General features: G+C 47.1%; 1 protein-coding gene and 1 non-coding gene across 2 annotated transcripts in view; both read right to left on the bottom strand.

The window, feature by feature from the left end:
* The window catches only part of csmd2 (CUB and Sushi multiple domains 2), a 421,278-nt gene that overhangs the window by 40,874 nt on the left and 362,291 nt on the right, over positions 1-18,113 (bottom strand). The window contains exons 54-57 of the mRNA XM_045225492.1: positions 13,921-14,097; positions 7,738-7,917; positions 5,861-6,034; positions 3,596-3,769 (exon numbers count right to left, since the gene is read on the bottom strand). Of these exons, the coding sequence (XP_045081427.1) occupies positions 3,596-3,769; positions 5,861-6,034; positions 7,738-7,917; positions 13,921-14,097 (705 nt within the window). The remainder of the gene's footprint in view (positions 1-3,595; positions 3,770-5,860; positions 6,035-7,737; positions 7,918-13,920; positions 14,098-18,113) is intronic.
* Positions 14,993-15,066, bottom strand: trnaa-cgc. The gene has a single exon. It is a non-coding gene; the product is annotated as a tRNA-Ala (tRNA).

Genomic DNA, 18,113 nt, shown 5'->3' with positions numbered 1-18,113 from the left:
TCCATATAGTCTTACCCTGATCTGGGGATCAGGTATCCCTCTGTCCATATAGTCTTACCCTGATCTGGGATCAGGTATCCCCTGTCCATATAGTCTTACCCTGATCTGGGATCAGGTATCCCCTGTCCATGTAGTCTTACCCTGATCTAGGATCAGGTATCCCCTGTCCATATAGTCTTACCCTGATCTGGGATCAGGTATCCCTCTGTCCATATAGTCTTACCCTGATCTGGGATCAGGTATCCCTCTGTCCATATAGTCTTACCCTGATCTGGGATCAGGTATCCCCTGTCCATATAGTCTTACCCTGATCTAGGATCAGGTATCCCCTGTCCATATAGTCTTACCCTGATCTAGGATCAGGTATCCCCTGTCCATATAGTCTTACCCTGATCTAGGATCAGGTATCCCTGTCCATATAGTCTTACCCTGATCTAGGATCAGGTATCCCCTGTCCATATAGTCTTACCCTGATCTGGGATCAGGTATCCCCTGTCCATATAGTCTTACCCTGATCTGGGATCAGGTATCCCCTGTCCATATAGTCTTACCCTGATCTGGGATCAGGTATCCCCTGTCCATATAGTCTTACCCTGATCTGGGATCAGGTATCCCCTGTCCATATAGTCTTACCCTGATCTAGGATCAGGTATCCCCTGTCCATATAGTCTTACCCTGATCTAGGATCAGGTATCCCCTGTCCATATAGTCTTACCCTGATCTAGGATCAGGTATCCCCTGTCCATGTAGTCTTACCCTGATCTAGGATCAGGTATCCCCTGTCCATATAGTCTTACCCTGATCTAGGATCAGGTATCCCCTGTCCATATAGTCTTACCCTGATCTAGGATCAGGTATCCCTGTCCATATAGTCTTACCCTGATCTGGGATCAGGTCCCCCTGTCCATGTAGTCTTACCCCTGATCTGGGATCAGGTATCCCCTGTCCATGTAGTCTTACCCTGATCTGGGATCAGGTATCCCCTGTCCATATAGTCTTACCCTGATCTGGGATCAGGTATCCCCTGTCCATATAGTCTTACCCTGATCTAGGATCAGGTATCCCCTGTCCATATAGTCTTACCCTGATCTAGGATCAGGTATCCCCTGTCCATATAGTCTTACCCTGATCTGGGATCAGGTATCCCCTGTCCATATAGTCTTACCCTGATCTGGGATCAGGTATCCCCTGTCCATGTAGTCTTACCCTGATCTAGGATCAGGTATCCCCTGTCCATATAGTCTTACCCTGATCTAGGATCAGGTATCCCCCCTGTCCATATAGTCTTACCCTGATCTAGGATCAGGTATCCCCTGTCCATATAGTCTTACCCTGATCTGGGATCAGGTATCCCCTGTCCATATAGTCTTACCCTGATCTAGGATCAGGTATCCCCTGTCCATGTAGTCTTACCCTGATCTAGGATCAGGTATCCCCTGTCCATATAGTCTTACCCCTGATCTGGGATCAGGTATCCCTCTGTCCATATAGTCTTACCCTGATCTGGGATCAGGTATCCCTCTGTCCATATAGTCTTACCCTGATCTGGGATCAGGTATCCCCTGTCCATATAGTCTTACCCTGATCTGGGATCAGGTATCCCCTGTCCATGTAGTCTTACCCTGATCTAGGATCAGGTATCCCCTGTCCATATAGTCTTACCCTGATCTGGGATCAGGTATCCCTCTGTCCATATAGTCTTACCCTGATCTGGGATCAGGTATCCCTCTGTCCATATAGTCTTACCCTGATCTAGGATCAGGTATCCCCTGTCCATATAGTCTTACCCTGATCTGGGATCAGGTCCCCTCTGTCCATATAGTCTTACCCTGATCTGGGATCAGGTATCCCCCCTGTCCATATAGTCTTACCCTGATCTAGGATCAGGTATCCCCTGTCCATATAGTCTTACCCTGATCTAGGATCAGGTATCCCCTGTCCATATAGTCTTACCCTGATCTAGGATCAGGTATCCCCTGTCCATATAGTCTTACCCTGATCTAGGATCAGGTATCCCCTGTCCATATAGTCTTACCCTGATCTAGGATCAGGTATCCCCTGTCCATATAGTCTTACCCTGATCTAGGATCAGGTATCCCCTGTCCATGTAGTCTTACCCTGATCTGGGATCAGGTATCCCCCCTGTCCATATAGTCTTACCCTGATCTAGGATCAGGTATCCCCTGTCCATATAGTCTTACCCTGATCTAGGATCAGGTATCCCCTGTCCATGTAGTCTTACCCTGATCTAGGATCAGGTATCCCCTGTCCATATAGTCTTACCCTGATCTAGGATCAGGTATCCCCTGTCCATATAGTCTTACCCTGATCTAGGATCAGGTATCCCCTGTCCATATAGTCTTACCCTGATCTGGGATCAGGTATCCCCTGTCCATATAGTCTTACCCTGATCTGGGATCAGGTATCCCCTGTCCATATAGTCTTACCCTGATCTGGGATCAGGTATCCCCTGTCCATGTAGTCTTACCCTGATCTAGGATCAGGTATCCCCTGTCCATATAGTCTTACCCTGATCTAGGATCAGGTATCCCCTGTCCATGTAGTCGTATTCATTATAATCTAAAAGGCTAAACTGATCCTAGATCAGCCACTGGTCGATGTTGGATTGCTGTAATCAGCATGACCCAGAGACTTTTTGGCTGAACCCGACCCATTCAGAGGGCCTGGTCTGTTGGTTCCTGATAGCTAGTAGGACCCATTCTGAGGGCCTGGTCTGAGTTGGTTCCTGATAGCTAGTAGGACCCATTCAGATGGCCTGGTCTGTTGGTTCCTGATAGCTAGTAGGACCCATTCTGAGGGCCTGGTCTGTTGGTTCCTGATAGCTAGTAGGACCCATTCAGAGGGCCTGGTCTGTTGGTTCCTGATAGCTAGTAGGACCCATTCAGAGGGCCTGGTCTGTTGGTTCCTGATAGCTAGTAGGACCCATTCAGAGGGCCTGGTCTGTTGGTTCCTGATAGCTAGTAGGACCCATTCAGAGGGCCTGGTCTGTTGGTTCCTGATAGCTAGTAGGACCCATTCTGAGGGCCTGGTCTGAGTTGGTTCCTGATAGCTAGTGGGACCCATTCTGAGGGGCTGGTCTGTTGGTTCCTGATAGCTAGTAGGACCCATTCTGAGGGCCTGGTCTGAGTTGGTTCCTGATAGCTAGTGGGACCCATTCTGAGGGCCTGGTCTGTTGGTTCCTGATAGCTAGTAGGACCCATTCAGAGGGCCTGGTCTGTTGGTTCCTGATAGCTAGTAGGACCCATTCAGAGGGCCTGGTCTGTTGGTTCCTGATAGCTAGTAGGACCCATTCAGAGGGCCTGGTCTGTTGGTTCCTGATAGCTAGTAGGACCCATTCTGAGGGCCTGGTCTGAGTTGGTTCCTGATAGCTAGTAGGACCCATTCAGAGGGCCTGGTCTGAGTTGGTTCCTGATAGCTAGTAGGACCCATTCAGAGGGCCTGGTCTGAGTTGGTTCCTGATAGCTAGTAGGACCCATCCTGAGGGCCTGGTCTGTTGGTTCCTGATAGCTAGTAGGACCCATTCAGAGGGCCTGGTCTGAGTTGGTTCCTGATAGTTAGTAGGACCCATTCTTACCTATGCAGGATGGCTGAGTGCCGCTCCACATGCCATCATACTGACAGTATCGTCTGGCTGAGCCCACCAACACCAAAGCAGGAGAGCAGGAGAAGGAGACAGAGGAGAGGTAGGTGAACCCACGGTCCTCCCTTTTCCCCTGGGCCGGGACACCTGGGTCTCCACAGAACACAGCTAGAGGGGGGAGGGGGGGGGAGAGAGGGGAGAGGGGAGAGGGGAGAGGGGAAGGGGGAGGGGAGAGGGAGAGGGGAGAGGAGAGGGGAGGGGAGAGGGAGGGGAGAGGGGAGGGGAGTGGAGAGGAGGGGAGGGAGGGGAGAGGGGAGAGGGAGAGGGAGAGGGAGGGGGAGGGTGAAGGGAGGGAGGGGGGTGACAGAGGGTGAGGGGGAAGGAGGGAGAAAGGAGAGGGGAGAGGGGAGAGGGGAGAGGGAAGAAGGGGAGGGTGGGAGGGTGGGAGGGAGGGAGGGAGGGAGGAAGGGGGTGACAGAGGGTGAGGGGGAAGGAGGGAGGGGGTGAGGGAGGGAGTGAAGGAGAAAGAGAAATAGGGGGAAGGATGAGGAGAGAAAGAGAGAAATGTATTATATGCTATCATTATCTATCATTATCTATCATTATCTAACGCTAGCTATCATTATCTATCATTATCTATCGTTATCTATCGTTATCTATCGTTATCTATCGTTAGCTATCGTTAGCTATCGTTAGCTATCGTTAGCTATCGTTAGCTATCGTTTTCTGTTGTCATCTAAGCTTTTTAACACACCAATACAAAACCAACGTGTCTGAAATGTGGCTATGGAATGTGGCTATGGAGCGAGGCTATGGAATGTAGCTATGGAATGTGACTATGGAATGTGGCTAAGGAATGTGACTATGGAATATGGCTATGGAATGTAGCTATGGAATGTGGCTATGGAATATGGCTATGGAATGTAGCTATGGAATGTGGCTATGTAATGTAGCTATGGAATGTGACTATGGAATGTGGCTAAGGAATGTGACTATGGAATATGTCTATGGGATGTAGCTATGGAATGTGGCTATGGAATGTAGCTATGGAATATGGCTATGGAATGTGGCTATGTAATGTAGCTATGGAATGTGGCTATGGAATGTGGCTAAGGAATGTGACTATGGAATATGTCTATGGGATGTAGCTATGGAATGTGGCTATGGAATGTAGCTATGGAATGTGGCTATGGAATGTGGCTATGTAATGTAGCTATGGAATGTGGCTATGGAATGTGGCTAAGGAATGTCACTATGGAATGTGGCTATGGAATGTAGCTATGGAATTTGACTATGGAATGTGGCTAAGGAATGTGACAATGGAATGTGGCTATGGAATGTAGCTATGGAATGTGGCTAAGGAATGTGACTATGGAATTTGGCTATGGAATGTGGCTATGGAATGTGACTATGGAATGTGGCTAAGGAATGTGGCTATGGAATTTGCCTATGCAATGTGGCTATGGAATGTGACTATGGAATGTGGCTAAGGAATGTGACTATGGAATTTGGCTATGGAATGTGGCTATGGAATGTGCCTATGGAATGTGACTATGGAAAGTGGCTATGGCTTGTGGCTATGCAATGTGGCTATAGAATATGGCTATGGAATGTAACTATGGAATGTGGCTATGGAATGTGTCTAATGATTGTGGCTCTGGAATGTGGCTATGGAAAGTTGCTATGGAATGTGGCTATGGAATGTGGCTATGGAATGTGGCTATGGAATGTGGCTATGGAATTTGATTATGGAATGGGCTATGGAATGTATGTATCAATGAAATTTGTCTATGAAATCTGACTGTGGAATGTGTCTATGAAATGTGTATATGGAATGTGATTATGGAATGTGGCTATGGCATGTGGCTATGGCATGTGGCTGTGGAATGTGGCTGTGGAATGTGGGTATGGAATGTGGCTACATAATGTGGCTATAGAATGTATGTATCAATGAAATGTGACTATGGATTGTGACAATGGAATGTGACTATGGATTGTGACAATGGAATGTGGCTATGGAATGTGGCTATGGAATGTGTCTATGGAATGTCTCTGTGGAATTTGTCTATGGAATTTGGCTATGGATTGTTTATTTGGAATGTGACTATGGAATGTGGCTATGGAATGTGGCTATGGAATGTGGCTCTGGAATGTGATTATGGAATGTATCAAATGGAAGCTTCAACTACCTATACATTGTATGTCCTCATGACTAGTTGAAACTCAGATCCATCCGGTCTATTCCAGTGGGTTACTTACGGAAGCACTGTGGTTTCTCTCCGCTCCAGGTGCCGTTGCCCTGGCAGGTGATCACGGTGGGCAGGGAGAGTTGGTAACCCTGGTTACAGGCGTAACCAACGCTGTTGCCCCAGGTGAAGTCTGTTCCAACCACCTGGCCGTTAGGGATGGGAGGAGGGGCCACACACACTATAGCTGGAGAGAGAGAGAGAGAGAGAGAGAGAGAGAGAGAGAGAGAGAGAGAGAGGGAGAGAGAGAGAGAGAGAGAGAGAGAGAGAGAGGGGAGAAAGAGAGAGAGAGAGAGAGAGAGACAGAGAGAGAGAGAGAGAGAGAGAGAGAGAGAGAGAGAGAGAGAGAGAGAGAGAGAGAGAGAGAGAGAGATAGAGAGAGAGGGGGAGAGAGAGAGAGAGAGAGAGAGAGAGAGAGAGAGAGAGAGAGACAGAGAGAGAGCAGAGAGAAGAGAGAGAGAGAGAGAGAGAGAGAGAGAGAGAGAGAGAGAGAGAGAGAGAGAGAGAGAGAGAGAGAGAGAGAGAGAGAGAGAGAGAGAGAGAGACAGAGAGAGAGAGAGAGGAGAGAGAGAGAGAGAGAGAGGAGAGAGAGAGAGAGAGAGAGAGAGAGAGAGAGAGAGAGAGAGAGAGAGAGAGAGAGAGAGACAGGCTAGAAGTCAAATCAAATCACATTTTAATCAATCAACATGCATACACTATAGGTGAAATGCTTACTTGCAAACGATGTTTTTAAAATAGTAACACGAGAAATAAATACACAATGATAGCGTGGCTATATACACCAGGTACCAGTATCTAGTCAATGATAGCTTGGTTATATACACGGGGTATCAGTACCGAGGTGATGTGCAGTGGTACGAGGAAATATAGGTAGATATGTACATATTGGTAGGGATAAAGTGACTTGGCAACAGGATATATAATAGACAGTAGCAGCAGTGTATGTGATGGGTATGAAAGTCTGTAATTGTTTGAGTGGCAAATGTGTGCCTGTGTGTACGTGTTATGTGTGTGTGTGTGTGTGTATTGGAGTGTCAGTGTAAGCATGTGTGAGTGTGTACATAGAGTCAAAAAGAGTTAGTGCAAAAAGGGCCAATGCAGAGAGTCCGGGTAGCTATTTGGATAACTATTTAGCAGTCCTATTGTTTGGGGGTAGAAGCCTTTTGGTACCAGACATAGCGCTCCGGTCTATGTCTTGGGTGGCTGGAGTCTTTAACCATTTTTAGGGCCTTCCTCTGACACCGCCTGGTATAGAGGTCCTGGATGGCAGGAAGCTTGGCCCCAGTGATGTACTGGGCCGTACGCACTACCCTCTGTAGTGCCTTGCGGTCGTATGCGGAGCAGTTGCCATACCATGCAGTGATGCAGCAAGTCAAGCTGCTATCAATGGTGCAGCTGTATAACTTTTTGAGGATCTGAGGGCCCATGCCAAATCCTTTCAGCCTCCTGAGGGGGAAGAGACGTTGTCGTGCCCTCTTCGCGACTATGTTGGTGTGTTTGGACCATGATTGGTCCCTAGCGATGTGGACACTTCTGTATTGAGCACGTCCCTTGTACTTCCTGTTAGAGTGTTTGCTTGTAAGCAGAAATCAGGAGGATAGAGTTATGTTCAGATTTGCCAAATGGAGGGTGAGGGAGAGCTTTTAATGCATCTCTGTGTGTGGAGTAAAGGTGATCAAGAGTTAATTTTTCCTGTATTTGCACAGGTGACATGCTGGTAGAAATTAGGTGTGGAAGGGTATGGAAGGAGGATACAGCGTGTGATTGAGAGAGAGTCTGTGTGTGTGTGTGTGTGTGTGTGTGTGTGTGTGTGTGTGTATGTTTGTCTGTGTGCATGTGCATATGTTTGTCTGTATGTCTGTCTGTGTGTGTGTGTGTGTGTGTGACTACCTTTGCATTGTGGCTTGGTCCCGTTCCATGTGCGGTCCTTAGTGCAGACCAAGGTTGAAGCGCGGTCGGCATCCATAGTGAAGCCTGGGACGCATTGGAAACTCACAGTGCTGTTGTAGGTGAAGTCACTGCCCAGCCTCAAACCATTAGCTGGCACACCTGGGTCCCCACACATTATCACTGGAGAGGGAGAGGGGGACACAGAGAGAGAGAGAGAGAGAGAGAGAGAGAGAGAGAGAGAGAGAGAGAGAGAGAGAGAGAGAGAGAGAGAGAGAGAGAGAGAGAGAGAGAGAGAGAGAGAGAGAGAGAGAGAGAGAGAGAGAGAGAGAGAGAGAGAGAGAGAGAGAGAGAGAGAGAGAGAGAGAGAGAGAGAGAGAGAGAGAGAGAGAGAGAGAGAGAGAGAGAGAGAGAGAGAGAGAGAGATTAAAACATCCCAAGTCCACACTGTATCTATAATTGACTAGCTCATCATCTTGGAGAAAGGCTCTGATGATTTCATTTGGCTAGCCTTTGTTTTTATTTGGTAAGAGAACATCTATATAACACTCAATCAAAACACTCTAGACACAATAAAAGAGAGTAAAAATACCATCTAAATCTGAAGATGAGGCCTGTAAGTCTTTCTGTGGAAGTTAATGAACTGTTATATGCAGTAACTGTGAGATTCAAACCCTTGTCCCCAAAGCAACTGACATGTCAAACAAACTTACCAATCTAGACAGCAACATGTCTCCTATGGCATCACAACCAATAAGCTGTTGAAATATAAAATACCCCTCCTAGACAGCACTTATTGTAGCCTATGGCATCATTTGGTCTTATAGGAAACAAACTCTGAGAAACTAATTTTAAATTGCGTTGTAGTTGAACTGAGGTACATATTACTGTGAGACACTCCCCTTCCAACGGAGACACAATAGCCAAAACGTGTATGTCACGCCCTGGCTCTGGGGACTCTTATATGTTGAGCCAGGGTGTGGATTTTCTATGTGTGATTTTCTATGTTGTGTTCTAGTTCGTGTTTTCTATGTTGGCCAGGGTGTTTCCCAATCAGAGGCAGCTGATTCTCATTGTCTCTGATTGTGTACCATACTTAGGCAACCTGTTGGCACTAGTTATTTGTGGGATCTTGTTCTGTATAGGTTTGTGTTGGTGAACCTTTAGACTTCACGTATCGTTTTGTTGTTTTGTTGTTGTTGGTTAAAGTACTCATTAAAAGATGTACGCCTATCACGCTGCGCCTTGGTCCGGTTCTTAAGACGATCGTGACAGAAGATCCCACCAAAGAAGGACCAAGCAGCGTGTTCAGGAGCAGACACCGGGTAAGGAACTGGAGAAGTTGGCGATGTCCCAGGTGGGCGAATGGTGGTCTTGGGAGGACAAGTTCGCGGGCAAAGGGCCATGGGCAAAAGTTAAAGCCCTGGCGAGAGAGGAGGTACGGCGCCAATCGTACCGTCGTCGGACAGGCGAGAGGCAACCCCAATAAATGTTTGGGGGGGGGGGGCACACTGCATGGACGACGGGGCTGCTGGAGGCAGCTACAGGGCGAGATTGTGGACTAGGAGAGGAGGCCACCAGGTTACGGGGGCCATTGGTCATGAGGGGGAAGGAGAGTGTAGAGGCACGGCGAGAGTTACTGGGGTGTGTTATCAGTCCGGTCCGGCCCGTTCCTGATCCCCGCACAAGGCCAGTGGTGTGTGTTCCCTGTACGGTCCGGCCTGTTCCTGTCCCTCGCACCAAGCCTGTGGTGCGTGTCGCCAGCCCGGTCCGGCCTGTTCCTGCTCCCCGCACCAAGCCTGTGGTGCGCGTCGCCAGCCCGGTCCGGCCTGTTCCTGCTCCCCGCACCAAGCCTGTGGTGCGCGTCGCCAGCCCGGTCCGGCCTGTTCCTGCTCCCCGCACCAAGCCAATGGTGCGCGTCGCCAGCCCGGCCCGGCCTGTTCCTGCCCCTCGCACCAAGCCTGTGGTGCGCGTCGCCAGCCCGGTCCGGCCTGTTCCTGCTCCCCGCACCAAGCCAGTGGTGCGCGTCGCCAGCCCGGTCCAGCCCGTTCCTGCTCCCCGCACCAAGCCTGTGGTGCGCGACGCCAGTCCGGCCTGTCCCTGTCCCTCGCACCAAGCCTGTGGTGCGTGTCGCCAGCCCGGTCCGGCCCGTTCCTGCTCCCCGCACCAAGCCAGTGGTGCACGTCGTCAGCCCGGTCCGGCCTGTTCCTGCTCCCCGCACCAAGCCAGTGGTGCGCGTCGTCAGCCCGGTCCGGCCCATTCCTGCTCCCCGCACCAAGCCAGTGGTGCGCGTCGCCAGCCCGGTCCGGCCTGTTCCTGCTCCCCGCACCAAGCCAGTGGTGCGCATCTTCAGTCCGGCACAGCCCGTGCCTGTTCCACCGGTGCCTGGTCGGGCGCCGGTCAGCTGCTCCACACCGGAGCCTGAGCAATCCGCTCCACCGGTGTCCAGTCCAGCTCCGGCCAGCGGGGCCAGACCAGACCAGGGGTGCTACGGGGGGGTAGCGAGAGAGTGGTGGTCACGCCCAGAGCCGGAACCGCCTCCGAGGCGGAATGCCCACCCGGCCCCTCCCCTGTTGGGTTTGGTTGGCGCGGTCGCAGTCCGCGCCTTTGGGGGGGGTACTGTCACGCCCTGGCTCTGGGGACTCATATGTTGAGCCAGGGTGTGGATTTTCTATGTGTGATTTTCTATGTTGTGTTCTAGTTCGTGTTTTCTATGTTGGCCAGGGTGTTTCCCAATCAGAGGCATCTGATTCTCGTTGTCTCTGATTGGGAACCATACTTAGGCAGCCTGTTGGCACTAGTTATTTTGTGGGATCTTGTTCTGTATAGGTTTGTGTTGGTGAACCTTTAGACTTCACGTATCATTTTGTTGTTGTTGGTTAAAGTACTCAATAAAAGATGTACGCCTATCACGCTGCGCCTTGGTCCGGTTCTAACGACGATCGTGACAGAGTAGAAGATTGTAATACCAACTCCCCACTAAATGGTTTTTGTCACCCTTCCCCAGACTCTGTACGTCAGGCAATATAGAGCCGGAATGTCACTGTCTGACTGACTGTGAAACTCCTCAGTATCCCTCCCCATGGAGACAGAAGAGCCAGAATGTCTACCAGTGCCTGAGCCTACTCTTCTAACACCCACAGGCTGAGGAAACTGTTGCTCCAGGAGCCGTAATGCGACTGACTGTACAGTATTCAGTATCATTTACACAAAAAGTGTCAAAATGGCTTCCTATGACTCAGAATATGTAATTTATATACTACTCCCCAAAGTATTTAGCTTGTTGCCAGTTGTATTGTTGTAAGAAGTCAGTATTCAGCTTGTTGCCAGTTGTATTGTTGTAAGAAGTCAGTATTCAGCTTGTTGTTGCCAGTTGTATTGTTGTAAGAAGTCAGTATTCAGCTTGTTGCCAGTTGTATTGTTGTAAGAAGTCAGTATTCAGCTTGTTGCCAGTTGTATTGTTGTAAGAACTCAGTATTCAGCTTGTTGCCAGTTGTATTGTTGTAAGAATTCAGTATTCAGCTTGTTGCCAGTTGTATTGTTGTAAGAACTCAGTATTTAGCTTGTTGCCAGTTGTATTGTTGTAAGAAGTCAGTATTCAGCTTGTTGCCAGTTGTATTGTTGTAAGAACTCAGTATTCAGCTTGTTGCCAGTTGTATTGTTGTAAGAACTCAGTATTCAGCTTGTTGCCAGTTGTATTGTTGTAAGAATTCAGTATTCAGCTTGTTGCCAGTTGTATTGTTGTAAGATGTCAAACCATTGTCTCTCTCAGTCTCTCCCTCTAGGATGTAGACCTCCCAGTCTCTCCCTCTAGGACCTCCCAGTCTCTCCCTCTAGGAGGTAGACCTCCCAGTCTCTCCCTCTAGGATGTAGACCTCCCAGTCTCTCCCTCTAGGATGTAGACCTCCCAGTCTCTCCCTCTAGGAGGTAGACCTCCCAGTCTCTCCCTCTAGGATGTAGACCTCCCAGTCTCTCCCTCTAGGATGTAGACCTCCCAGTCTCTCCCTCTAGGACCTCCCAGTCTCTCCCTCTGGGAGGTAGACCACTGTGAGAAACCAGAAAATCTACACCCAGAATATCTGTCTATGACTAATTGTATTGCAATAATTCCCTGAGGATGCCTTGTGGAGCCGCCATGTGTCCCAGTGACTGCACTCACTATGATATTAGCCAGAGGGAAGACGAAACTGTCCCTGCTAAATGAGTCGTAACTGTGAATCCTAGAGCCACAATGGTTACTGTGACAGTAAAACTGGATACTCTATGGCAGAGGTTTTCCAACCTCTTCACCGGGACCCCCACCATCCATGTATTTTATCTATTCCAGAACTAGCTCTAATCATCAAGTCTTTGACTAGGTGAATCAGGTGAGTTAGTTCAGGGATACAACAAAAATGTGAAACGTCTGGGGGTCCCAGAAGAGAGGTTTAAAAACAAAAGCTCTATGGACTCTCTGACCTCTATGTTTTCTTTGATATATACATTTCATGACAATCTGCAATAGAGAAACTACACTGAACAAAAATATAAAAACAATATGTAAAGTGTTGGTCCCATGTTTCATGAGCTTAAATAAAAGATCCCAGAAAAATGTTCCAAATGCACAAAAAGCGTATTTCTCTAAAATGTACAAAATGTGTTTACATCCCTGTTAGTGAGCATTTCTCCTTTGCCAAGATAATCCATCCACCTGACAGGTGTGGCATATCAAGAAGCTGATTAAACAGCATGATCATTACACAGGTGCACCTTGTGCTGGGAACAATAAAGGCCACTCTAAAATGTGCAGTTTTGTCACACAACACAATGCCACAGATGTCTTAAGCTTTGAGGGAGCGTGCAGTTGGCATGCTGACTGCAGGAATGTCCACCAGAGCTGTTGCCAGATAATTTAATGTTAATTTCTCTACCATAAACCACCTCTAACGTTGTTTTAGAGAATGTGGAAGTACGTCCAACCGGCCTCACAACCGCAGACCACGTGTAACATGCAGGCCCAGGACCTCCACATCCGGCTTCATCACCTGCGGGATCGTCTGAGACCAGCCACCCGGACAGCTGATGAAACTGTGGGTTTGCACAACCGAATACTTTCTTCACAAACTGTCGGAAACCAACTCAGGGAAGCTCATCTGCGTGCTCATCGTCCTCACCAGGGTCTTGACCTGACTGCAGTTCGGCATTGTAGCCGACTTCAGTGGACAACTACTCACGTTAGATGGCCACTGGCACGCTGGAGAAGTGTGCTCTTCACAGATTAATCCCAGTTCCAACTGCACCAGACAGCGTGTATGACGGGCGAGCAGTTTGCTGATATCAACTTTGTGAACAGAATGCACCATGGTGGGAATACGGTACGGGCAGGCATAAGCAACACACAACAAACACAATTGCATTTAATCGATGGCAATTTGAATGCACAGAGGTACCGTGACGAGATCCTGAGGCCTATTGTCGTGCCATTCATCCGCCGCCATCACCTCATATTTCAGCATGATAATGCTCGGCCCCATGTCTGAAGGATCTGCACACAATTCCTGGAAGCTGAAAATGTCCCAGTTCTTCCATGGTCTGCATACTCACCAGACATGTCACCCATTGAGCATGTTTGGGATGCTCTGGATAGATGTGTACGACAGCATGTTCCAGTTCCCGCCAATATCCAGTAACTTTTGCATTGCCGTTGAAGAGGAGTGGGACAACATTCCACAGGCCAAAATTAACAGCCTGATCAACTCTATGCGAAGTAGATGTGTCATGTTGCATGAGGCAATTGGTGGTCACACCAGATACTGACTAGTTTTCTGATCCACACCCCTACCTTTTTTTAAAGATGCAGATGCATATCTGTATTCCCAGTCATGTGAAATCCATAGATTAGGGCCTAATGAATTTATTTCAATAACTATATGAACTGTAACTCAGTAAAATCATTGAAATCCTTCCATGTTGCGTTTATATTTTTGTTCAGTGTACCTGAGGAAAGTGTATGACTATCTACCAAAACAAATAGGATGGAATGGAATGATACCATGTAAAGAGCAAGGGGCAACTCACTGCCATCCTTGGCATTAACAAGCACTGCCTATGTGGGGTTTACCAGGATCAAAGCTCTGTTGAAGTGTTTTTTATTCTCTTAGTTACCTTTATTCACCCGTAAGTGTGTGTTTTAGTTTCTCTCTGTACCTGTGCACTCAGGCATGCTCCCGGTCCAGGTCCCGTTAACCGTACAGTGGCGTGTGAGCAGTCCGTTGGAGTAGTAACCGTCTCGACAGGTGTAGGTGATGGAGTGGGAAAAAACCAGGCCATCATGAGACAGGATCTGAGAGTTACGGGGTGTTCCTGGGTTCCCACAGGAGATCACTGAGGGAGGGAGGGAAGGGGGGGAGGGGGTTCGAGAGAGAGGGGGTTCGAGAGAGGGGGAGAGAGAGAGAGAGAGAGAGAGAGAGAGAGAGAGAGAGAGAGAGAGAGAGAGAGAGAGAGAGAGAGAGAGAGAGAGAGAGAGAGAGAGAGAGAGAGAGCGAGAGAGAGAGAGCGAGAGAGAGAGAGAGAGAGAGAGAGAGAGAGAGAAAAGAGTGAGAGAGAGAGAGAGGAAGACAGAGAGAGAGAGAGAGAGAGAGAGTGGTATACAACTGTCAACACTCAACACACACACAAAATAGAGAGATCAAAATATTAAAGATAGGCAAAGTGTTTGTTACAGTACCAGTCAAAGGATTGGACACACCTACTCCTTCCAGGGTTTTTCTTTATTTTATTTTTTTATTTTTACAAATTTCTACATTTGAAAATAATAGTGAAGACATCAAAACTATGAAATAACACATATGGAATCACGTAGTAACCAAATCAAAATATATTTGAGATTCTTCAAAATAGCCACCCTTTCACTTGATGACCGCTGTCTCTTCATTCAATTCAATTTTATTTTATTTAACTAGGCAAGTCAGTTAAGAACAAATTCTTATTTACAATGACGGCCTACACCGGCCAAACCCGGACTACGCTGGGCCAAGTGTGCGCCGCCCTATGGGACTCCCAATCACGGCCGGTTGTGATACAGCCTGGAATCGAACCAGGGGGTCTGTAGTGACACCTCAAGCACTGAGATGCAGTGCCTTAGACCGCTGTGCCACTCGGGAGCCCAAATTCAATTCAATTTAAGGGCTTTATTGGCATGGGAAACATATTTACATTTTAGCAGACGCTCTTATCCAAAGTGACTTACAGTTAGTGCATACATTTTTTTTTTTATACTGGTCCACCGTGGGAAACGAACCCACAACCCTGGCATTGCGAGCGCCATGCTCTACCAACTGAGCTACACGGGACTACTATGTTAACATTGCCAAAGCAAGTGAAGTAGATAGTAAACAAAAGTGAAATGAACAATAAATATTAACAGTTAACATTACACTCAGAAGTTTCAAAAGAATAAAGACATTTCAAATGTCATATTATGTCTATATACAGTGTTGTAACAATGTGCAAATAGTTAAAGTACAAATGGGAAAATAAACATAAATATGGGTTGTATTTACAATGGTGTTTGTTCTTCACTGGTTGCCCTTTTCTTGTGGCAACAGGTCACAAATCTTGCAGCTGTGATGGCACACTGTGGTATTTCACCCAGTAGATAAGGGAGTTTATCACAATTGGGTTTGTTTTCGAATTCTTTGTGGATCGCTGTAATCTGAGGGAAATATGTGTCTCTAATATGGTCATACATTTGGCAGGAGGTTAGGAAGTGCAGCTCAGTTTCCACCTCATTTTGTGGGCAGTGTGCACATAGCCTGTCTTCTCTTGAGAGCCAGGTCTGCCTAAGGCGGCCTTTCTCAATAGCAAGGCTATGCTCACTGAGTCTGAACATAGTCAAAGCTTTCCTTAAGTTTGGGTCAGTCACAGTGGTCAGGTATTCTGCCACTGTGTACTCTCTGTTTAGGGCCAAATAGCATTCTAGTTTGCTCTGTTTTTTTGTAAATTCTGTCCAATGTGTCAAGTAATTCTCTTTTTGTTTTCTCATGATTTGGTTGGGTCTAATTGTGTTGTTGTTGTTGTTGTTGTTGTTGTCCTGGGGCTCTGTGGGGTCTGTTTGTGTTCATTCTTCATCTTCCTCTTCCTCTCTCTCTCTCTTCCTTCTCTATCTGTCCATCACTAATTCCCTTAGTACCTTTCCCCACTCCCTCTCTCTCTCCCTTCATTAATCACAGTCTAATTCCTTGGTTCGTGTCCAGTGGATCCAGTGGATGGTGATTACTGTCTCCCTCCCGCCCCAGGCCACCACAGACCCACAGACCCACTATAATGACCAGCTGTGACTGGGCCTTGATGTCTTTGCCAACCATGAACAGGTGGGCACCCCTCAGACCATGCCACAGACCACACAGAGGGAGAGAAAGAGGGAGGGAGGGAGACGGGGGGGTGAAGAGAGGAAGAGATGGAGAGAGAGAGATAGAGAGATAGATAGAGAGAGATAGAGAGCGAGAGAGAGCGAGAGAGAGCAAGAGAGAGCGAGAGAGCGAGAGAGAGATAGAGAGATAGATAGAGAGAGATAGAGAGATATTTTCCTCAGATTACACAGACAGACAAATCCAATTTTGATAAACTCCCATATCTACAGGGTGAAATACCACAGTGTGCCATCACAGCAGCAAGATTTATGAGCTGTTGCCAGAAGAAAAGGGCAACCAGTGAAGAACAAACACCATTGTAAATAAAACCCATATTTATGTTTATTTATTTTCCCATTTGTACTTTAACTATTTGCACATTGTTACAACACTGTATATAGACATAATATGACATTTGAAATGTCTTTATTCTTTTGGAACTTCTGAGTGTAATGTTTACTGTTAATATTTATTGTTTATTTCACCTTTGTTTACTATCTATTTCATTTGCTTTGGCAATGTTAACATACGTTTCCCATGCAAATAAAGCCCTTATATTGAAATGATAGCAAGACAGAGTATTCTGCCACTGTATACTCTCTGTTTAGGGCGAAATAGTATTCTAGTTTGCGCTGTTTTTTTGTTAATTCTTTCCAATGTGTCAAGTAATTGTCTTTTAGTTTTCTCATGATTTGGTTGGGTCTAATTGTGTTGCTGTCCTGGGGCTCTGTGGGGTCTGTTTGTGTTTGTGAACAGAGGCCCAGGACCAGCTTGCTTAGGGGACTCTTCTCCAGGGTTAATCTCTCTGTAGGTGATGGCTTTGTTTTGGAATGTTTGGGAATTGCTTCCTTTTAGGTGGTTGTAGAATTTAACAGCTATTTTCTGGATTTTGATAATTAGCGGGTATCGGACTAATTCTGCTCTGCATGCATTATTTGGTGTTTTACGTTGTACACTAAGGATATTTTTTGCTGAATTCTGCATGCTCTCTCTCCCCCGTCTCTCTCTCTCTCTCCCCCGTCTCTCTCTCTCTCTCTCTCTGTCTCTCTCTCTCTCTCTCTCTCTCTCTCTCTCTCTCTCTCTCTCCCTCTCTCTCTCTCTCTCTCTCTCTCTCTCTCTCTCTCTCTCTCTCTCTCTCTCTCTCTCTCGTCTTCCTCTCTCTCTCTCTCTCTCTCCCTGTCTTCCTCTCTCTCTCTCTCTCCCTGTCTTCCTCTCTCTCTCGCTCCCTCTCTCTCTCTCTCCCCCTGTCTTTCTCTCTCTCTGCCCCTGTCTTTCAGGAGGGGAATAGTAACACAGTCAGAGGTAGCCAGTTGATTAGCAGAGAGACAGATCAGTTCTGAGTCCAGGGGAGAGCAACCGATAGACAGAGCAACCGATCAGCTAGCAGCTTTAGGGCCAATAACTCAGTCAATAAAATTCCAATTGAGGAATTGAAAATCTGCATTGATAAAAACATACACTACCAGTCAAAAGTTTGGACACACCTACTCATTCAAGGGTTTTTATTTATTTTTACTATATTTTACATTGTAGAATAATAGTGAAGACATCACAACTATGAAATAACACATATGGAATCATGTAGTAACCAAAAACGTGTTAAACAAATCAAAATATATTTTATATTTCAGATTCTTCAAATAGCCACCCTTTGCCTTGATGACAGCGTTGCACACTCTTGGCATTCTCTCAACCAGCTTCATAAGGTAGTCACCTGGAATGCATTTCAATTAACAGGTGTGCCTTAAAAGTACATTTGTGGAATGTATGTCCTTCTTAATGCGTTTGAGCTAATCAGTTGAGTTGTGACAAGGTAGGGGGGGTATACAGAACATAGCCCTATTTGGTAAAAGACCAAGTCCATATTATGGTAAGAACAGCTCAAATAAGCAAAGAGAAATGACAGTCCTTAATTACTTTATGACATGAAGGTCAGTCAATATGGAACATTTCTAGAACTTTGAACGTTTCTTCAAATGCAGTCGCAAA

Source organism: Coregonus clupeaformis, chromosome 16, assembly GCF_020615455.1.
Source record: "Coregonus clupeaformis isolate EN_2021a chromosome 16, ASM2061545v1, whole genome shotgun sequence".
Taxonomy (NCBI): domain Eukaryota; kingdom Metazoa; phylum Chordata; class Actinopteri; order Salmoniformes; family Salmonidae; genus Coregonus; species Coregonus clupeaformis.
The sequence above is the reverse complement of the archived record's forward strand: the minus strand, read 5'-3'. Positions and strand labels throughout refer to the sequence as shown.